Source organism: Ovis aries, chromosome 3, assembly GCF_016772045.2.
Source record: "Ovis aries strain OAR_USU_Benz2616 breed Rambouillet chromosome 3, ARS-UI_Ramb_v3.0, whole genome shotgun sequence".
Classification (NCBI taxonomy): Eukaryota; Metazoa; Chordata; class Mammalia; order Artiodactyla; family Bovidae; genus Ovis; species Ovis aries.
In genome coordinates, this window is record NC_056056.1 from 141,153,827 (window position 1) to 141,172,226 (window position 18,400).

The following is an 18,400-nucleotide window of genomic DNA, read 5'->3' on the forward strand; positions in this document are numbered from 1 at the left end:
TGCAGCAGCCCCGACTGAAATCCTACCCCTCCATTTTCCCCAGAAAAATCATGTTTTAAGTAAGTATAGGTTATGAAAAACATAATTTTAGGTATAATCCATATAAAAGTGCACATGCTATCTGAGTGACATATAACCGGTAAACAGATGTACGTCTGCTTTCTTAAAAACATTATGACAGTTGCATACAGAGTAGGTCACAGTATTGTTTTTAAAAATGAATTTATTAAAATGCTCATAATTATAAAAAGAATATTAAAATGCACAGAAATTTGCAAAATATTACAAACTTTACATCTTATGCCACAGTGTATGAAAAGCATCATGAATATTTCAGTTTTACTTAAGCTGTTCATACGTTTTAACTTTTCAAACATCTTAAAATATAATATGGACACAAGAAAATGGTACAAGAAGTGTTTCAACAAAGAGCACGTCCTGCTCCCCTATTGTGAATGAATGTTTCCTGAAATTCAAGATGCACGTGCAATTATAAGGGAAGACTTTCAGTGATAAACAGTTTGCAAGATGGTTTAGTTTTCAAACAAAAACCAAAGCTTTCCCATCCTATTGACGAAACTAAAATATCAGGGATATTTAGAGAAAAATCTCCTGAGTATTTTGGTCTAATGCTTTGATCTGTTAAAATTCACAGGCATCACAAAAGGATACAAAGTAAAATTTCTCTAGTGGTTAACCAGGCAGGTCTAGGGCCAGATTTTCCCTCATGGGTCCACTGCCACACCCATCCATTTTGCCAGGGGGCTGCCTCTGCTCGCATTTACAGATCCAGCCCGCAAGTGCCTGCAGACACAGCCCCACATGTTCATCACCCACAAGTCAGCACTAGACTTACATGAACAATGGCGGTGTCACAGATGACCCTAGGTCTCCATTACAACCTGGCCATCTGGGGAGTATTGGCAGCGTCATGTATCATATTTGCTGCCTTTAAAAACGCAGAGGTTTTCTTCCCTCCTGTCCACAGAAGCACATTTTGAACTATGAAGACGATTTATGAAAACAGAAATGCACAATTCAAGTTCTATTTTATATACAAGGAGATAAGGCAAGAACATTTCCTTGTTTATAGTTCCACAAACAGTGAGTAACTGCCAAATCCAACGCTAGGAGACAGTCCTACGCTTCAGAGAAGAGAAGAGGTAATAGAGCGGAGGAGGCACCACTTTCAGGAGCAGTGTCCCAGGTGAGTGGGGGAAGGGGCGAGAATGCTTCCCCACTGGGAAGAATGCATTTCTCGCTCCCTCTGTGACCAGACCTCACGTGGCCTGTCATGAGCACTCTTTGATCACACATACCCTTAACATTATCAAGAAAGTTAGTGAAATGATCCTGATTCACTGGGACAATTCAGAAGTCCAGAACACTGTTTCGCTGAATCCTACATTAATACTCCACCCTCCCCCCCAACCCCCCAACCAACCTGGTTTGTTAACATTCATGGCAGGCATTTAGAACTATGACCTGGAGTGAAGCTGTTATATTATAGCAAGCCTGTCAATTTGCTCACTGGAAACTGTTTCCTTTCTCTTCGCTGCTGGGATTCTAAGTGCCTCGGCTCCTGTGGCACCTGGGCATTGAGCAGCATCTTAATGGGTGGCGAGTGGCCCATTTAGAGAGAGTGAGGTGCCAGACACTCTCTCTGCACCCAGCCCTGCCCTGTCACCAGTAACGGGTGAGAGGTACGGGCCCTGTGTCTTCTCTAGAGCCTATCAGAAGGCTAGGCATCCAAAAGGCAGTAAAGTGCAGTAAAGAATGCTGAACTGAATAAACCGAGGGCAAGATGTACACGGTGGGACAGGAGTTCACCAGGAAGTTACCTCCAGCTGACAGCAGGGTTTGTGACCAAACCAAATTTTTTTTTTTTTTTTTTGACCCTTAATTGCCTGATTGGCTTGATAGGAGGCTGAAAATTCAAATCAAATCCAGTCTCTTTTCTTGTTTGGGAATAATCTGGGTATCCTCCTGTTTCTCCGTCTCCCTCCCTAAAAACACTCCCCGGGTGCAAACATGCAATTACAAACAAGTTCCTGGGCAGAAAGTAAGAGAAGGGAGGATGTGCTGAGCTACCTTCACTATGGCAGATGCTTTGGTAGGCTGATCACTAGGACGTGCAGAACCCCTCTTAGGAACACAGTGAGGTCACACTGAGGAGACCTGCTGTTCTCTTGACGTGCGCAGCACTGTGCTGATACAATGGCTGTGAGCCAATCACAAGGGTCCTTGCAATACTATACTTCCTAGATCTAACAGATAAAGGGCAACTAACTGGTGGGGACTTGATAGGCTCATCTTTTCCAAACCATTATGTTGATAAATATGTAATTTTAATCACTTTATTTCATTTTTTTCAAGATATGACGTATCTTTAGAAGATATAAATTAATTATCCTGATCAATAGCACAAATATGCTCAGAAATGCTATCTTCATTTCAATCCATTAAGAGTCTTTCTCCGAGATGGAAAGATAGGCCAAGAAGAAGACTGAAACTATTTCCTCTTACTACCTGAGGTTTCCTTTTCTATAGGAACGTGATAATACACCTAAATATTGTAAAGTCTTGGGTCTATCTGCAACTTAATACAGCATTCAAACTGAATTCTGTGTTAGATATTTTTAATCACACAAGAGCTTTAATGATGGTACTGTAATGGAAGGATAACTCTGGAACAGGTCTAGCAAAAGTGAAGAAACAAAACAGTGCCTAAAAATAAAAAAAAGATCATGTGCTTGAGAACAGAAAGGAATGAAAATAATCAAATGAGGAAAAAAAATCCACTCTGCTTTGGTAGATGTTGTTTCTTTAAGCACATGAAGAGAATTCCTGTGTGTGATTAAAATTCCAATTTATCCAAAAAAGTAACATTTTTGGTCTTTCTGGTGATTAGTTTTATGCCCTTCTTGAACTCAATTTTACATTTTCCAGTTCCTGCATCACTAGCTGAAACTGAAAAACAATCTGCATGAAAATGGCGATAGTTAAGACTCCTATTTGCCAAAGTGATTTGACTTAAACATTCTCATTAGTGATTCATAATAACTTTTGACAGAGCTAAATTCTTTAAAGTGCTTCTCAGAACATTACGCTCTTAGTCGGATTTTGGTCGTAAACTGTTCTCTACTGCTGCTCCTATCATCTTCTCAGCGATGACTCCTATATTTTTGGTCATGTCCTTGAGGTGATTCTCATGAAGAAGCTTCTGGGTTAGGTATTTTTCTCTCTTGATCTTGCTCTTCGTGCTTTTCGATACATCTGGAATTGCATATGAAATGAAAAACTTCACAGAATAGATGATATGCTGCGGGAGAGAAAAAAAAAAAAAGTCAGTCACAGAGAGATGGAGGGGAACACAGAGTCTCTTCCATTTATTTTTGCCGGTCGTTACAGCAGTGTATCAGGACAGGGTGGTAGGTGCTTAAGCTCCGCCTCCATGGCATGGTTCTGCACGGATCTACATTTTGTTACTTCCTAAATTCAACCATACTATTTGCTATGTAGAGAAGAATCTATCTCCCTAACATCTAGAACATTCACCATGGCACTGATGATGTTATGACATTTTTATGTGTGTTCCCTTCCTGTCTTATTCCCAGGCCTCATCCCCAAAGGTAAACACTAACCTATCTATCTGAGTATATGTAGATCATTTTCATTTATTTTTGAATAGTTTAACAAAGTATGTATATATCCCCAAAAGAATATGTTGTTTAGTTTTACTCACTTTAAGCCTTATAAAAACAATATGGTGCAATCTTTTGAAAATTGCTTTTTTCCATTCAAAGTTAATTTTTAAGATTCATCAATGTTACTGTGTATAACTGTAGTCCATTTTCACTTCTTTATAACATTCCACTGTGTAAACATACTTTATTTGTTCCCCTATCAAAAGGTGTTGGGCTAGTTCCTAGGTTTTGGATTAGAAACAATGATGTTGGGAATATTCATACACTTGGATTCTGGAGAATACCTGTGAGAGTTTCTCAAGAGCGGCACCTGGGGTGGAACTGCTGAGACCCTGCTGCTGCTGCTGCTGCTGCTAAGTTGCTTCAGTCGTGTCCAACTCTGTGCGACCCCATAGACGGCAGCCCAACAGGCTCCCCCGTCCCTGGGATTCTCCAGGCAAGAACACTGGAGTGGGTTGTCATTTCCTTCTCCAATGCATGAAAGTGAAAAGTGAAAGTGAAGTTGCTCAGTCATGTCCAACTCTTAGTGACCCCATGGACTGCAGCCTACTAGGCTCCTCCATCCATGCTATGTTACATGAATGTTCAAATTTACAAGATGGTACCAAACATTTCCAAAACAGCTGGCACTACCACCAGCAGTGTGTGATGATTTCAGTTACTCTTTATTGTTGTCTGCACTTATTATCATCACTTGTTTTTTTTTTTTTAAATGAACATGATGACTATGAAATGGACTTTATTTCACTTTGAGCTTTCCTCACATTCCCCTAATGACTAATGAGCTTGAAAACCTTTTTATTTATGCACCATTCAAAAACCCTAACCTAGCAAGAGGATAGAGATAACACAGAATAGACTTATTAAGAGTGTTATGGTGGGAGATAAAATTTATATAGATTTTATGTAGATCAGTTTAGACATGACTCACTGAGCAAAGACTTTAAGGAAGTAAGGAAGTGAAACATCAGGAGAAAGGACATTTTAGGCAGAGGGAACACCTAGCACAGAGTCCACATGGCGGGCGGAAGCCTACTGGGTGTATTCCAGGGAGGCTGAGTGAGTAACATCAGGGAAGTAACAGAGCGTGGCTGGATTGTGCTGGGCTTTGAATGCTATTATAAGGACTCTGGGTTTTACTTGAAGTGAGCTGTGAAGACAACAGGGAGTCCAATTAGTAGACTGCTGCCCTAATTTGAGCAAGAAATGACGGTGGCTCCAACTTCGGGGCAGCTGCACAGCTGGTAAGAAGTGGTCAGATTTGTGACATATTTTCAAAGCAAAAGCTAACAGGATTGGATGTGAAATAAGTGACAGAGAGAAAACAAGGGGGGCTTCAAGAATTCTGGCCTGAGCAACTGTTCAGATGAACTGCCATAATTGAAGGGAGAGGCAGAAACTGTGGACAGAACAGATTTAGGGCAGGGTAGGGGGAGAATATTGAGTGGATTTAAGAAAATATGGGAATCTAGGGCAGTAGATTTGAGGTATCTGTTAGACATCCATGCAGAAAGGTCAAGTATGCAGTTGGATTGATGGGTTGAGCTCAGTAGAGAGGTTTTCTGGGGATATCCATTAATGAGTCACAGGCATACAGATAGCACTTAAAGTCTCCAGACTGCATGAAATCACCAAGGCTGTGAGTAAAGAGAAAAGACAACCAAGGAATGAGCGCCAGGATCATTAAGAAGAAAAGGCAGGGCTGGCAAAGAAGCTAAAAATGGGACTGCCTAGTGAGGTAGGAGGAAAGGCAAAATATGTGTGTTCCTGGGAGCCAAGTGAGAAAGAGTGTCAAGGAGGAGTGATCAGTTGTGTCAAATGTTTCTTTAAGTTAGGTGGTGTGAAAAATGGAGAATATTTTGAGATGAGAGAGATATTAGTGAGTGTGAATGATGGAAATCACACAGTAGTAAAAAGGCAAAAACTGAGGTCAGAAAGAGATTTAGTTTAGGTTTTTTCCCCCCATTTATTTCTGAGGTAGGTAATATTTATAGATATGAGTATTTTCTATTAAACCACCCTTGCATTTCTGGGACAAAGCCAATGTGGTATGATGTTATCTTTTGAAAATATGTTGCTAGATTCAGTCTGCACATTTTAAAAAGACCTTTGCACCTTATGTATTGAGTAAGACTAACTTATAATTTCCCTTTCTCATTCTCTTCTTCTCTGATTTTAGGATCTAAAAGGAGATGGAGAGTATTTCCTCTAACGTTCCACCTGATCTCTGGAGGACTTTATATAAGATTGAAATAAAGTATTGTAGAACGTTTGGTATCATTCTCCTAGAAAGTCTGGCCTGGTGTTTTCACTGTGGTCCAATTTTCCAGTTACTCAAAGTTTTGCTATCACTGGAGTTTATGTTACCATCTTTAGCATTTTGAAGATATTAGACCCCTCTCTTCTAGCTTCTATGCTGTTGTTAAAAAGTCTACTCTCATTCTAACCTTAATGTTCTTGGTTATCTTTTTTTCTCTGGTTACATAAGATCTTCTCATTGGTGTGATGCATTTTCCTTACAGTGCTTGCAAAATAAATGTGGGCTTCTTCAGTACTACTTCTTCTCCATTATCCTTCTTTTTTTTTTTTAACTTTTTTTGAAAGTTAGTTTTTCTCCTTCTGTCTTCCATATCACTTAACTTCTTTTTTTTTTGTATTTTCCATATCTTTCTGTGATGTGCTAGTGATAATTTTTTTCAGATCGGTCTTTCATTTCACTAATTCTCTCTTCAGATTTGTCTAAACTTCTGTTTTATCTGTATGTGAATATTTTCATTTCAACAACTATCTATATTTCTAAAAGTTCTATTTAATTACTTTCCAAAATTGCCTTGTAATTTTTTATAGTTTCTTATTGTTCATTTTGGCTTGGTCATTTATTTAAACATTTTCATATATAGTTAATATATATTCCTTATCTGATAATTCAAACTCTTATTTAGAGTTACTGAGAGTCCAAATCAGTGTTCTCAGGTTTTACTGGCTAAATCTCATTCATTTTATTATTTTAAATTTCCCCTTTGTCATTGTTAATCCTTGATAATTAGTTCATATTTGCTTATCCCAACCTCGGGAAAAAAACTGAGGTCTAAATTAAGGATACTTTTCTTCAGAGATGATGTACACTTCCATCTGCTCTGAGACAAATCTAGCCTTTTGTGTGGTCCCTGGCTGAATCTAAGGGTCTAAAGTTCAGCTCGTCTGCCTCACTCTGACCCAAGGCTTGGTCTCTTTGAACCTTTAGTTGGAGGCCTAATAACAAGAACTTGTTCTCAGAGCACTCCTGAACTTCAAAGGTGCTCACTACTCTATCTTAAGCCATTATCTTTTTCCCCTCTTTTTATATTCTCTTTCCTTCTAGTAAGCTTAAAACTGCAAAGAAAATCATGTTTCTAGCTGGTTCTAAATGTTTTATAGTGAGATGGCCCCTCACAGTATCCAGTTCATAATGATATCAAATGGAGCCATCTAAACACTGGCAACTACATATTTGAATATAAACTAGTAACTCTTGTCAATATACCAGATACTGTACTCTACTCATGATACAGTGAACTAATGAACTACTTTCCTCAGTTAATTTTTGATAACTATTTAGTTGGCTTAAAGCTCAACATTCAGAAAACGAAGATCATAGCATCTGGGCCCATCACTTCATGGGAAATAGATGGGGAAACAGTGGAAACAGTGTCAGACTTTATCTTTTGGGGCTCTAAAATCACTGCAGATGGTGACTGCAGCCATGAAATTAAAAGACGCTTACTCCTTGGAAGAAAAGTTATGACTAACCTAGATAGCATATTCAAAAGCAGAGACATTACTTTGCCAACAAAGGTCCGTCTAGTCAAGGCTATGGTTTTTCCAGTGGTCGTGTATGAATATGAGAGTTGGACCTTGAAGAAAGCTGAGTACCGAAGAATTGATGCTTTTGAACTGTGGTGTTGGAGAAGACTCTTGAGAGTCCCTTGGACTGCAAGGAGATCCAACCAGTCCATTCTGAAGGAGATCAGCCCTGGGATTTCTTTGGAAGGAATGATGCTAAAGCTGAAACTCCAGTACTTTGGCCAGCTCATGCGAAGAGTTGACTCATTGTAAAAGATCCTGATGCTGGGAGGGATTAAAGGCAGGAGGAGTAGGGGATGACAGAGGATGAGATGGCTGGATGGCGTCACTGACTCGATGGACATGAGTTTAAATGAACTCCGGGAGTTGGTGATGGACAGGGAGGTGCTGTGATTCATAGGGTCGCAAAGAGTCGGGCATGACTGAGCAACTGAACTGAACTGAATACTAGAAAAATTATCTAAGCCAAGTAGCCTGTCCCCAAACCAAATACCTCCTGTTTCAGCCTGCTTAGCTGCTAAGAGGAACCATGTCCTTAGTTCTAGTCAGTGAGATGCAGGTGAAGGTCTGCTCCAGGGGCTTCTGGCAAAACTTTTTCTTTCCTAACATAGGAACAGGTATGGCTAGCATCACCCTTTTTCAGCTTCTTCCTGCCTAGAACATAAACATGTTATTTGGAGTTGTGGTAGTCATATTACAACCATAGAGTGACATGTAATGAAAGTAAACCTACAGAAGACAGATACATTCCTTACACCAGGGATTCGGAATTGATCCAGGAGTACCCCCCTGCTTCCAGTGAAATCTGTTAAGTGGGAAAAATCAACTCTTACTTGTTTAAGCCACTGTAGATGGGTTTTTTGTTTCTTGCAGTTAAATGTGATCCTAACTGACCACACCAATCAAGTAACTTTTGAACCTTTAGAATTTAGTAGTAGTTATTCACTCAGTATAAGAAGTAAAGTTGACTAGATCAATTTCAAACTGATAGCCACCTTAGTATTTTTCAGAGCTGGTAAATTTCAGGGATGTAAAAAATTATTATAAGAAGGTATAATGTGAAAATGCAATACAAATAAACTATTACAGCAATAAAAGTTTCTTCAGGAAGATATCTTACTTATCTTGAATAAACCTCTTCATAGCCTAATATGGAGCCCAGTTCCCCAAACAAAAAGGCCTTCAATTAATACTGAACTGAAAGGAATTGAATCTCCCTAAGCCCACATGCCAGAGAAGGCAATGGCACCCTACTTCAGTACTCTTGCTTGGCAAATACTATGGATGGAGGAGCCTGGTAGGTTGCAGCCCATGGGGTCGCTAAGAGTCGGACTTGACTAAGTGACTTCACTTTCACGCATTGGAGAAGGAAATGGCAACCCACTCCAGTGTTCTTGCCTGGAGAATCCCAGGGATGGGGGAGCCTGGTGGGCTGTCGGCTATGGGGTCACACAGAGTCGGACACGACTGGAGCGACTTAGCAGCAGCAGCAAGCCCACATGCTTTCAACTTTACAGCAGACAACCAACTTCATTTAATTACTGAGAGCATTATGGGTATTCTCAGGTCAAATTTAACAAATGTTATAGAAATAATTATTAACAAGAGATAAGACATATTGTGTATTTTAAGTGGCAACACTTAAAAGTTAATAAATGATCTGCAAATACACTGTCTTATAAACTATTTCAAAGTGAACTTTTCTTACCTCCATGACAATGATAAAAGCCAGCTTGGCTGCAATCACATGCCAATAATAGATGTTGTGTTTATACTCTTGTTGGTGTCCAGGAGGGTACCGGAAATCACGATACCTGGAAAAGAGATGGGGGCATTTCAGGAGATCATTCTTTCTAATCAAATGTAAACAAGGGCCCATTAAAAAGTCATACTTAATGCAACACTCTTTTAAATTGGTCATCTCATAAATTTTCTCCAAGCGTTTCTGGGGGTTTTTTTTTTTTTTTGGCCGTGCCATGTGGGGTCTCAGATCCCTGGCCAGAGACTGAACCTGGGACCACGGCAATGAAAGCCCAGAATCAGGACCATGAGGCTACCAGGGAATGCCTGGAGTTTCTCCGGGAGTTTAATTTGATGACAAAACCCTGAAATAACTACTGCAGTAATACTTCATGTATCATATACCATACGTGTCATATACCATACAAGATGTCATATACATGTCATATACTATACAAGATGGTAATGATGGTTTCCATCTTTGTAAAAAAAGAACAAAAATATCAAAATTTATCCCTGCTTCCTGAAAAGAGTGTAACTAAAACAAATTACCATATTTTCAGAAACATGCTACAGAGAATATTACCTATTTTTTTTTAATAGTTTTCTTACCTAATTTCCTTGTTGTCAGACATCATATGCTATTGCTTGAGTGTATCTCCCTTAGGTAGCAAATCTCTAACTGTCCACCTGTAACCTATTAGACCTGGAAGTCTAATTACTCTTTAGAATTATGTAAAGTAAAAGTAAGTGGATGCAATGTGTGATTCTGAAGAGGCTTTGCTATGTGTAATTTAGAGACATTTATTTGGGGCTTATTTATGGTTTTTTCATTGTGTTGTTGAGAATGTGAATAGGAGACAGCTTTGAGGAGTTTAAACTTGAAAGTCTCTTTAGGTTTTAGACTTTGATTGAAAAAAAACAAAACTACAATACCATGCAGTCAACAAACTTATCAATTAGTAACTTAGTTGATGTACACTGTTCACAGTTGATCTTATCAGCCATTAAAATCAACGCAAAGAGCTCTGGAATACTTTTAGAGAACACTGCTAGGCTGGGCCGAGGTATCAACCGTTTTTGTCTCTGTATTGCTCTGTTAAGTGATGGTACTAGTTTGTCATCATTCAGTACCGTCAGGTTGTGCTTGAATAAAATATTAGTTGTAACAACTGAATTATCTTGCTTTTTGGAACTCTCCGAGTTTCTTAATTTCTAAGATGTAGGGCTTTCCCCCGAATAAGTCTTTTTGTTATCGTTTGAAACTCTCATTTTAACATCGTGCCTTATGGGGGCTTCCCTGGTGGTACTGTGGTTAAGACTCTGCCTGCCAATGCAGGAGACACGGGTTCAATCCCTGGTCCAGAAAGATCCCACTTGCCGTGGAGCAACTAAGTCCCTGCACCACTACTTCTGAGACGGTGCTCCGCAGTGAGACAAGCCACCACAAGGAGAAGCCTGCACACCACAGCAGAGAGTAGCCACCACTTGCCACAACTAGAGGAAGTCCAGCAGCAGCAATGAGGATCCAGCACAGCCAAAAATAAACAAACACATCTTTTAAAAAGTGATAGAAATACTTTACAATTTGTGAAAAATAAAATGCAATCCTGCCTTATGGTTTGGCTTGGAAGTTCTAATCTTAATCTGTAGTAACTTTTATATTTTATACTTTTTAAAGTCTGATGGAAAAGAAAGCGAGAAAAAAAATATCTAGCAACTTCATTTAAATACCAAATAGAATGAAATTACAATGAAAGTCCTTTAAAAGAAGAACTGTAAGCAGAACTTGCCTGCACGTGTCATATTTAGACCCAGCGTATGGACTTTCCTTGACTCTGCTTTTAAAGTCGGCAGTATTGAAGATGGAGAGACTTATGTTGATGTATCCTTCCATTGTGTAGTCTTGGTGGTCCCCATATGGCGGGATGGAGAAGGACCAGTAATAGACCAGCCGGGGGATCATGTCTGATGTGAATGCAATGATCATGGCCTGTGTTGGAAGAAAATGGTAGAGAGGGTATTAATTTAGAGCCTTTATAGCTAGGGTTAACAGACATGCCAAAGTTACATTTTCATCAGTTGAGTTTTTAAAATTAAAGATTCAGGAATTGTCAAATGGATATAAGTAGTGAATGTCCTAAAACTTTTGAGCAGCTGCTTTAAAGTAGTTTGTTTGCTTTTGGTCTTTGAAGGGAATGTCCAGCAGTTCACCTGCAGTTAAAAAGCAAGGCCCTGATAGTTGCCTATTATGTATCTTAAGTACAGTAAGAATAGTTGTAGACTAGGGTATTGTGGATAACTTGAGAGCCACTTGCATATGTTACATGTAACATATTTAAAAAAACCAGAATATAATAAAATTCAATCAACCCTGGAGCACTACTTGATATAATTTAATCTTTATGACTTAGAAGGTCCTTCTGCATGTGAAAGGACTAAGATCAATATTATGAAAATAAGCTGGCTTTATATGATTCCTTTGTAGATAAATAATTGATAAAATTGCTTTTTTAATCACTGTCTCTTAAAAATAGAATACTAACTGATAACAAATATTTTCCTTCAAAGTTGTACTTTTTCCCCTATAGTATCTTGACTTGTTGAGATAACTCAACCCCACAGTCTGATTTAAACTTTCAGTATATATTTATGTCTGTTGCTTTATTAGAGAGCAAGAATTCTTTATTATTCAATAAAATATAGTAGCAAGAAACTGTGTTGGGATTGTTCTATTCACATAATCAAGCAATGATATCTATTTTGTTAGACTTAGTGTCTAAGCCTTTCAACTTCCAAAAGGTTAAATGGATAAAGTCAGAAAGATTATAGTTATCAAAAAACTTTAAGAGAGTTTAGTGTGTTTCCACATTAAAGGAATAAATATGGATCAGTCTTAAATCTGAATCTGTGTCAGGGAGACTTTCAATAGGATCTAAAGCTATTATTAATTACATGAATTTCTCCAGAGTTCAAATTTGGGCTTTAAACTCTCCAACATGTAAAACTGGTGTCACGGAAGGAGAAAGTAATGAATATACTTCAATCCAAATTCTATGTGAATAAACATAGCTAGATGTTTCAGCCATTTCTGAAGCAGAAGAACAGACATGTTTTGCACAACATGATTTTAACAGTATTCATCTGAACATATGGTTTAGACGCAGTGAGACCACAAGCCAACAAAGATCCCATGCAAAGCAAGAACAACAACTGAGGGGCCTTTCTATTGCAAAATTTCCCCTGCCAGAACCAGCTCTGTCATTGCCTCTGATGTAAAGCCTCTCTGGGTGTGTATTCTTGCCTGTCGGTGGTGGTGGTGGTGGTGTAAGGCAAGACTATTTTACTTTTCCCAGATTTCAACAGATTAAAGTTTCCTGTTATCATTTAATTCAACTAGATCTTTTTACAGAATCACCTGCAGATGTACTTCAAGAAGCTACACAAATTCCAATACGGAAGATAATTCTATTGTCTTTTGACAAGATATTCTTTCCTCCGGAATTCAGCTGCTCTAAGACACATCACAGGAGCACAGATAAATGCAGTGTGCTTCATTTCCCATGCTGTTCCAAACACAATTTTCCATTGATAGCAAAATAAATTAAAATTGGTCTTCAATAGCAGATGCTCTGGCATGACACAGCAACGTCAATTCAGCTTATTTATTGAACCAGTAGCTTTAAAATGAATGATTTTATACCAAACTCTGGCCTGATGCCCTTTCAAATCTTGAGGAGCTGTTCTCTTCTTCCTCCTTCCTAAAAGTTCCCCTATTATGGAAAGCTAGCTGTTACTGAGCATGTGAGGCTGGGAAGGCACAAATTAGGTATGCGAGGGGATAAAATACATGTTTAATTCTTATAGAATTATGTACAAGAGGACCTGCAGCTTGGAATCTCTAACACCTTAATATGGAAAAAAGGACTGTCCATAGTTTAACTGGGCTTCCCTGGTAGCTCAGATGGTTAAGAATCTGCCTGTAATGCGGGAGACCTGGGTTCAACCCCTGAGTCAGGAAGATCCCCTGAAGAAGGGAATGGCAACCCATTCCAGTATTCTTGCCTGGAGAATTCCATGGGCAGAGGAGCCTAGTGGGCTACAGTCCATGGGGTCGCAAAGAGTTGGACACGACTGACCAACTAACACTAGTCACTACAGTTTAATTGATAACTGAATAAGCAATTTCTCTAGTGGATAATAAGCCAGCACCTGAACTATAAGAACAAATAACTACTGGACGAGAACCAGTAGCACCAATCAGTGGGTACGTGTGCGCCTGTGTGCACACACGCATGCAGGTAGAGCAGCCTTGAAGATACAGCCAACGTTTCATCTGCATTAATGGTGAGGAGCCATGCTGGGGTGACGAGGAGAAGGTGCCTCATACAATTAAGACAGGATGCTCGAGTAGTGGGGAGTAGGAGTCAATTGAATTTTCTGGTTAGCTGAAGGTCAAACAAAAACATTTTAGTTCCAAACCCTGTTGCTAAAAATTTCCTTAAAGCATGTAACTCCACGTTCCAGCCTGGCTTCATGTCATATAGTATATTGAACATGACAGATTCATACTTTTATGACTGTGGAGCTTGAAAGGCCTCACTGTTGTATTTCTGAACATCAGCCTATGTTTTGCAGCACAGTGGATGCTGAAGGTGGGGGCTACCTGGGTGAATGGAAATGGATATAACCTCACAGTTGTTTTTGTGTGTGTGATTTACCAACTTTCTCCAAAAAGGAGAGACAGTAAGTGATCCAAATAAACTGAGGGTTCTTGGGGGTGAAAGCTGGGCTCCAGATAACTTATTGTGTAAAACTGTGATCATGGTCTAGACAATGACATATTGTAAGATTCTCGTGCCTCTAGTTTCGACACCTGGCAAAGCTTACAGAGTTGCTGTAAATGCTGCTGTGTGATAAAGATGATAACAAAGTGAATGCATGCACGCATGCTCAGCCACTTCAGTTGTGTCTGCCTCTTTGCGACCCTATGGACTGTAGCCCACTAGGCTCCTCTGTCCATGGGATTCTCCAGGCAAGAATACTGGAGTGGCTTGTTGTGCCCTCCTCTAGGAGTGATAACAGAGTAGCTGCTAATATCCCCACAAGGACCAGGCTCTGTGCATCCCCTGCACTGACTCATTGAATTCCCCATACACCCTCTGTGGTATATAATAGTCTGAAAATATGTGACAGGGAATTATTCACTCTACAAATGATAAAATGAAGCTTGGAAGTGTTAAGGTCTGGGTGGACGCCCCTCAGCTGGGAGCCTGACCCACAGGCACTGCCAGATTATTTTCTGTTTCTACAAGGGCTCGTGGGAAAAGGCAGGGGACTCAAGGCAAGTGGGACTTGATTAAGAAGTTAAAACTGGAATATTATTTTGTTAACCTGGGAGTGAAATTGGCAGTGGAATAAGGGAGGAAATAACTTTGAGTGTCTGGATACCTCTGCGTAAGGAGGTTCCCCGATGGGCTGGCATTGGGAACTGCTTTGCTTGACAGCTCCCTGCCAACCCATGGGGGCAGCAGTAGGGAAGCAGACAGACTGTTCAGACTGGTCCATAATCAATACAGACTGCAACAAGTGAGTTCTGTTCCCTCATCACTCAGACACATGCAGGACACGAAGGTGCTTAGCTAATGACTAACACTGGAGAGCAAAGACCAAGGGTGGGGCGAGGAGGAGAGTTGGGACCTGCCCTAAATCCACCTCCTTGAAGAACCTCTGTCCCATGACACAAGGAAGGTAAGGAATGATGGGGAATACACAAAGCACATAGTTCTTCACCAAGTAGTTACTAGTTTAAATTGATAGTTTGGAATATACAGTAAAATATGCTCTTATTTTAGGGTCTACAAACTCTAAATGGATAGATTTCTATTTCCATTATAAAAGTACTATTTGATAATTCCTTTTATAGTCATGTGAGGACTAAAAGAGTTAGTACTTACTGTTAATATTATTACCACGTTTCTATTGAATAAAACTAATAAATGAGCAACAAAAGCATAATAGTCACTATTCTTAGCAACTGCCTCTGTAAGAGGTCTTGTAAGTCACCAATAATAATTATAAACAAAATATATTAAAAATAACAACAATTACATTTACAGCAACTATGTTGTTTATGTGATGGAAAGTATTAGCATCTTTCTCCCACATTATGAAATACCAAACACTGGATTCCTTAGGGAGCAACACGCATGCAGTTTTGGATGTTTCAAGGTCTTTACCCTGCAAAGCCTATTTACTCACATTGGTCACCACAGCCAGAATTGCTATTCCTTGCATGATGGGCTGCCATGCTCCGATGTCCTGGGCTTTTTCTGGCACCATGCGTCTATACTGGGTAGTCAGTTTCCACGCGTCCACTCTTATTTCCAATATATTGTTCACCAGAGCCAACAGAGGGGCCAGTGGAAAAGAGGCCACAAATAAGGTGACGAACCCAAACTGAATAACTGTCAATGGAACGGACACACATCATGGAGTGGTGGATGGATGGAGGGACGACCCGCATTCCTTTACTCTTATAAAGAGAAAGGCAAGCAGTGAACTAAATCCCAAAGAGAAAAGACAGTCATGGTAATAATAATGTTCAACAGTGAAAGAATCAAAACAAAAGACATACAAAGTCTCTGGAAAGAAGTCTAAATATAGCCTGTTTACTTCACAAATATACACAATAGGAATAACACATTTAAAAATCTTTAATCAACCTCAATTACTTGCTGGCAATACACTTGGGGCACTTTAAGTAAAATGATTCATTCCCAGTGTAGAAATAATAGAATGTTGGGAGAGGATTTGTGATTTAAGATTAAAAAAAAAAAAAAGAAAGAAAAGGGATATTGTGGAAATATCTAAAGTTAAAAAGAAATAAGAAATGTACCTTTGGGAGAATGTTTAGAGAAAATATACGGAAAACAGGCAAATGAGCAAGCTCCCCTGAGTCTATGAATGCAAGGGAAGCACATTCTGAGAATTTGTGATACTGCTACAAATCATGGAAATGTATGCAATAAGTGTCTTAATAAGTCAAAATATAATCCTTCAGGAGCTTTTAATTTTGATATTGTGGCAGTGTGTGTGGTCACAGTAAGTTAAAATTGTGCTGGTGGCTTGATTCTTTTCTCTTTGTCTGAAATTTATGTGGCTTTGCTATAGATGGGCAGCACAGACTTGGGGGGGGTGGGGGACTGGACCACAGGCAGGGAGCAGTGAGCTGTGATAAGGCCAGGGATCTAACTGGCAGACCTTTGAAGTAAACTACCATAGGTATTTGTAACTGAGACAGTGGATGAGAGGAAAATTTACAGCCCCTTTAGGACTACTGCTCAGCCAAGAGGCAGGGACCACTCTGGCCAAGAAGGGCAAGACTGTGGAGGTATAGCTGTGTAGGAGGAGCTGACATTTGCTTCTGATCTGAGAGGCCAGAATGTATTGCAGGAAAGCAGTCAGGGTTGGAAAGACTTGGCCGATCTACAGGCCAGGCAGGTGCCACTGTATTCAGGGAAATCAGACAGGCAAGGACCACAGCTAATGACATCACAGAGTGTGGCACCAACAGTGATGTCAACATCCATGACTCACCCAACCCTAAAAGAACTCATCTGCCTCCAGGGGCCTGGCAAGTAACAGAAATGTGTGGCACAGGTACAGTAGCTGGCAAAGTGGCAAGTGGATGTCCTAATGAAAGGTGCCATATTGGAATGAGGGCCCCATGCTGCCAGGTCCCCTTAATACTCAAGTCAGAAGGGGGAGCCTGGTGGGCTGCCGTCTCTGGGGTGGCACAGAGTCGAACACGACTGAAGTGACTTAGCAGCAGCAGCAGCAATAAATCCAGTTAAAAATCCAAATGAGAAAAGACATAGTTGATAATGAGAACACAGGCACAGACTACTTAGAAATAAATTAGTGAGAAATGTTAAGATGGTTATGATAACTGACTTAAAAATAGAGAAAAACAAGTAATGATGAATGAATGGTATGATACACCATACTCTTAATTGGGAAGATTCAAGTTTGGGGACATATTAAATTCCTTCTCCAAAAATAAAATTTAGAATTTGAATGCAAATTTAGTTAATACTTCCAAGTGGATTTAAGGAAAAAAAGCTGGAAGTTGAGGCTAAAGTTCTTCAAAAAATGTATATAACTACACAAGTAAAACAATGAGGTGGGACATTTAAATAACAGTGTTAGGGATATTTCTGCAAAAGGATAAAATGGGACCACCTCTAAGAGATATTAATGTATACTATAATGCTATGGTAATTGAAACAATTCAGAACTAGTGCATTAATAGACAGTATGAATTAAATAGAATAAATTTCAAGAACAGATGGAGATATTCATGGGATTTCAGTATATTATAAAAATGGATGTTTCAAATCAGTAGATTCAAGTATTGAAGTAATTAGCTAAATCATCAGAAGAGCTGGTATGGAGTCTTCACTTTTGATATCAAAAGAAATTCCAGATGGTTTAAACATTTTTAATTAAAAAAAAAAGCAGAAAAAACCAAGATGGTTTAATCTCTTCTGATATTCAGGTGAGAGGAACTTTCTAAACAACTTCTGAAACCAAGAACAGCCAAGGCCTATCAACAGAGCAAGGCAAAAAACATCCATTGTAAAAACAAAAATAACCCTTGCCTGAAACTTGCTCCTGATCCTGAATTGCTCTCTGATATGCTTTTTTTATTAATAAGTCACGCTTCTTGAAGCAGCCCCAACATTGATTATTTCTCTGCCATTCAAAGCTCTCCGTCTTCTGCGGCCCTCACCACGGCACTGAAACTCGTCTTGCTCACTCTGTTGGTGGCTGCACGTGCCGAAGCCAATGTACATTTTCAGTCCTTGTTTATCTGATTACTAGGCAGTTCTCTCCCACCCCAGGCAGCTTTTGACATGGCCAAATATTTTCTTCTCTGTGGAATGTTTTTCCCTGTTGATTTTTGTTTACTTAAATAATTTTTAAAAACCAAGGTAGAAGTGGGTGTGTACATACATACATACATACACACACACACGCACACACACACATTTCACTTTTAACTGCTGGATAATTACTTTACAATGCTGTGATGGCTTTTTGCATAC

At 39.4% G+C, this 18,400-nt stretch overlaps 1 protein-coding gene across 2 annotated transcripts in view; it reads right to left on the bottom strand.

Annotated features, from left to right (window-relative positions):
* Positions 1–205: 205 nt before the first annotated feature.
* ANO6 (anoctamin 6) overlaps positions 206–18,400 on the bottom strand; it is a 231,470-nt gene continuing 213,275 nt past the window's right edge. For both annotated transcript variants that reach the window (XM_042246830.2, XM_015094718.4), the window contains 4 exons: positions 15,552–15,757; positions 11,084–11,283; positions 9,259–9,364; positions 206–3,322 (listed from right to left, as the gene is read on the bottom strand). In XM_042246830.2, the coding sequence (XP_042102764.1) occupies positions 3,113–3,322; positions 9,259–9,364; positions 11,084–11,283; positions 15,552–15,757 (722 nt within the window). In that variant the 3' untranslated portion in view covers positions 206–3,112. The remainder of the gene's footprint in view (positions 3,323–9,258; positions 9,365–11,083; positions 11,284–15,551; positions 15,758–18,400) is intronic.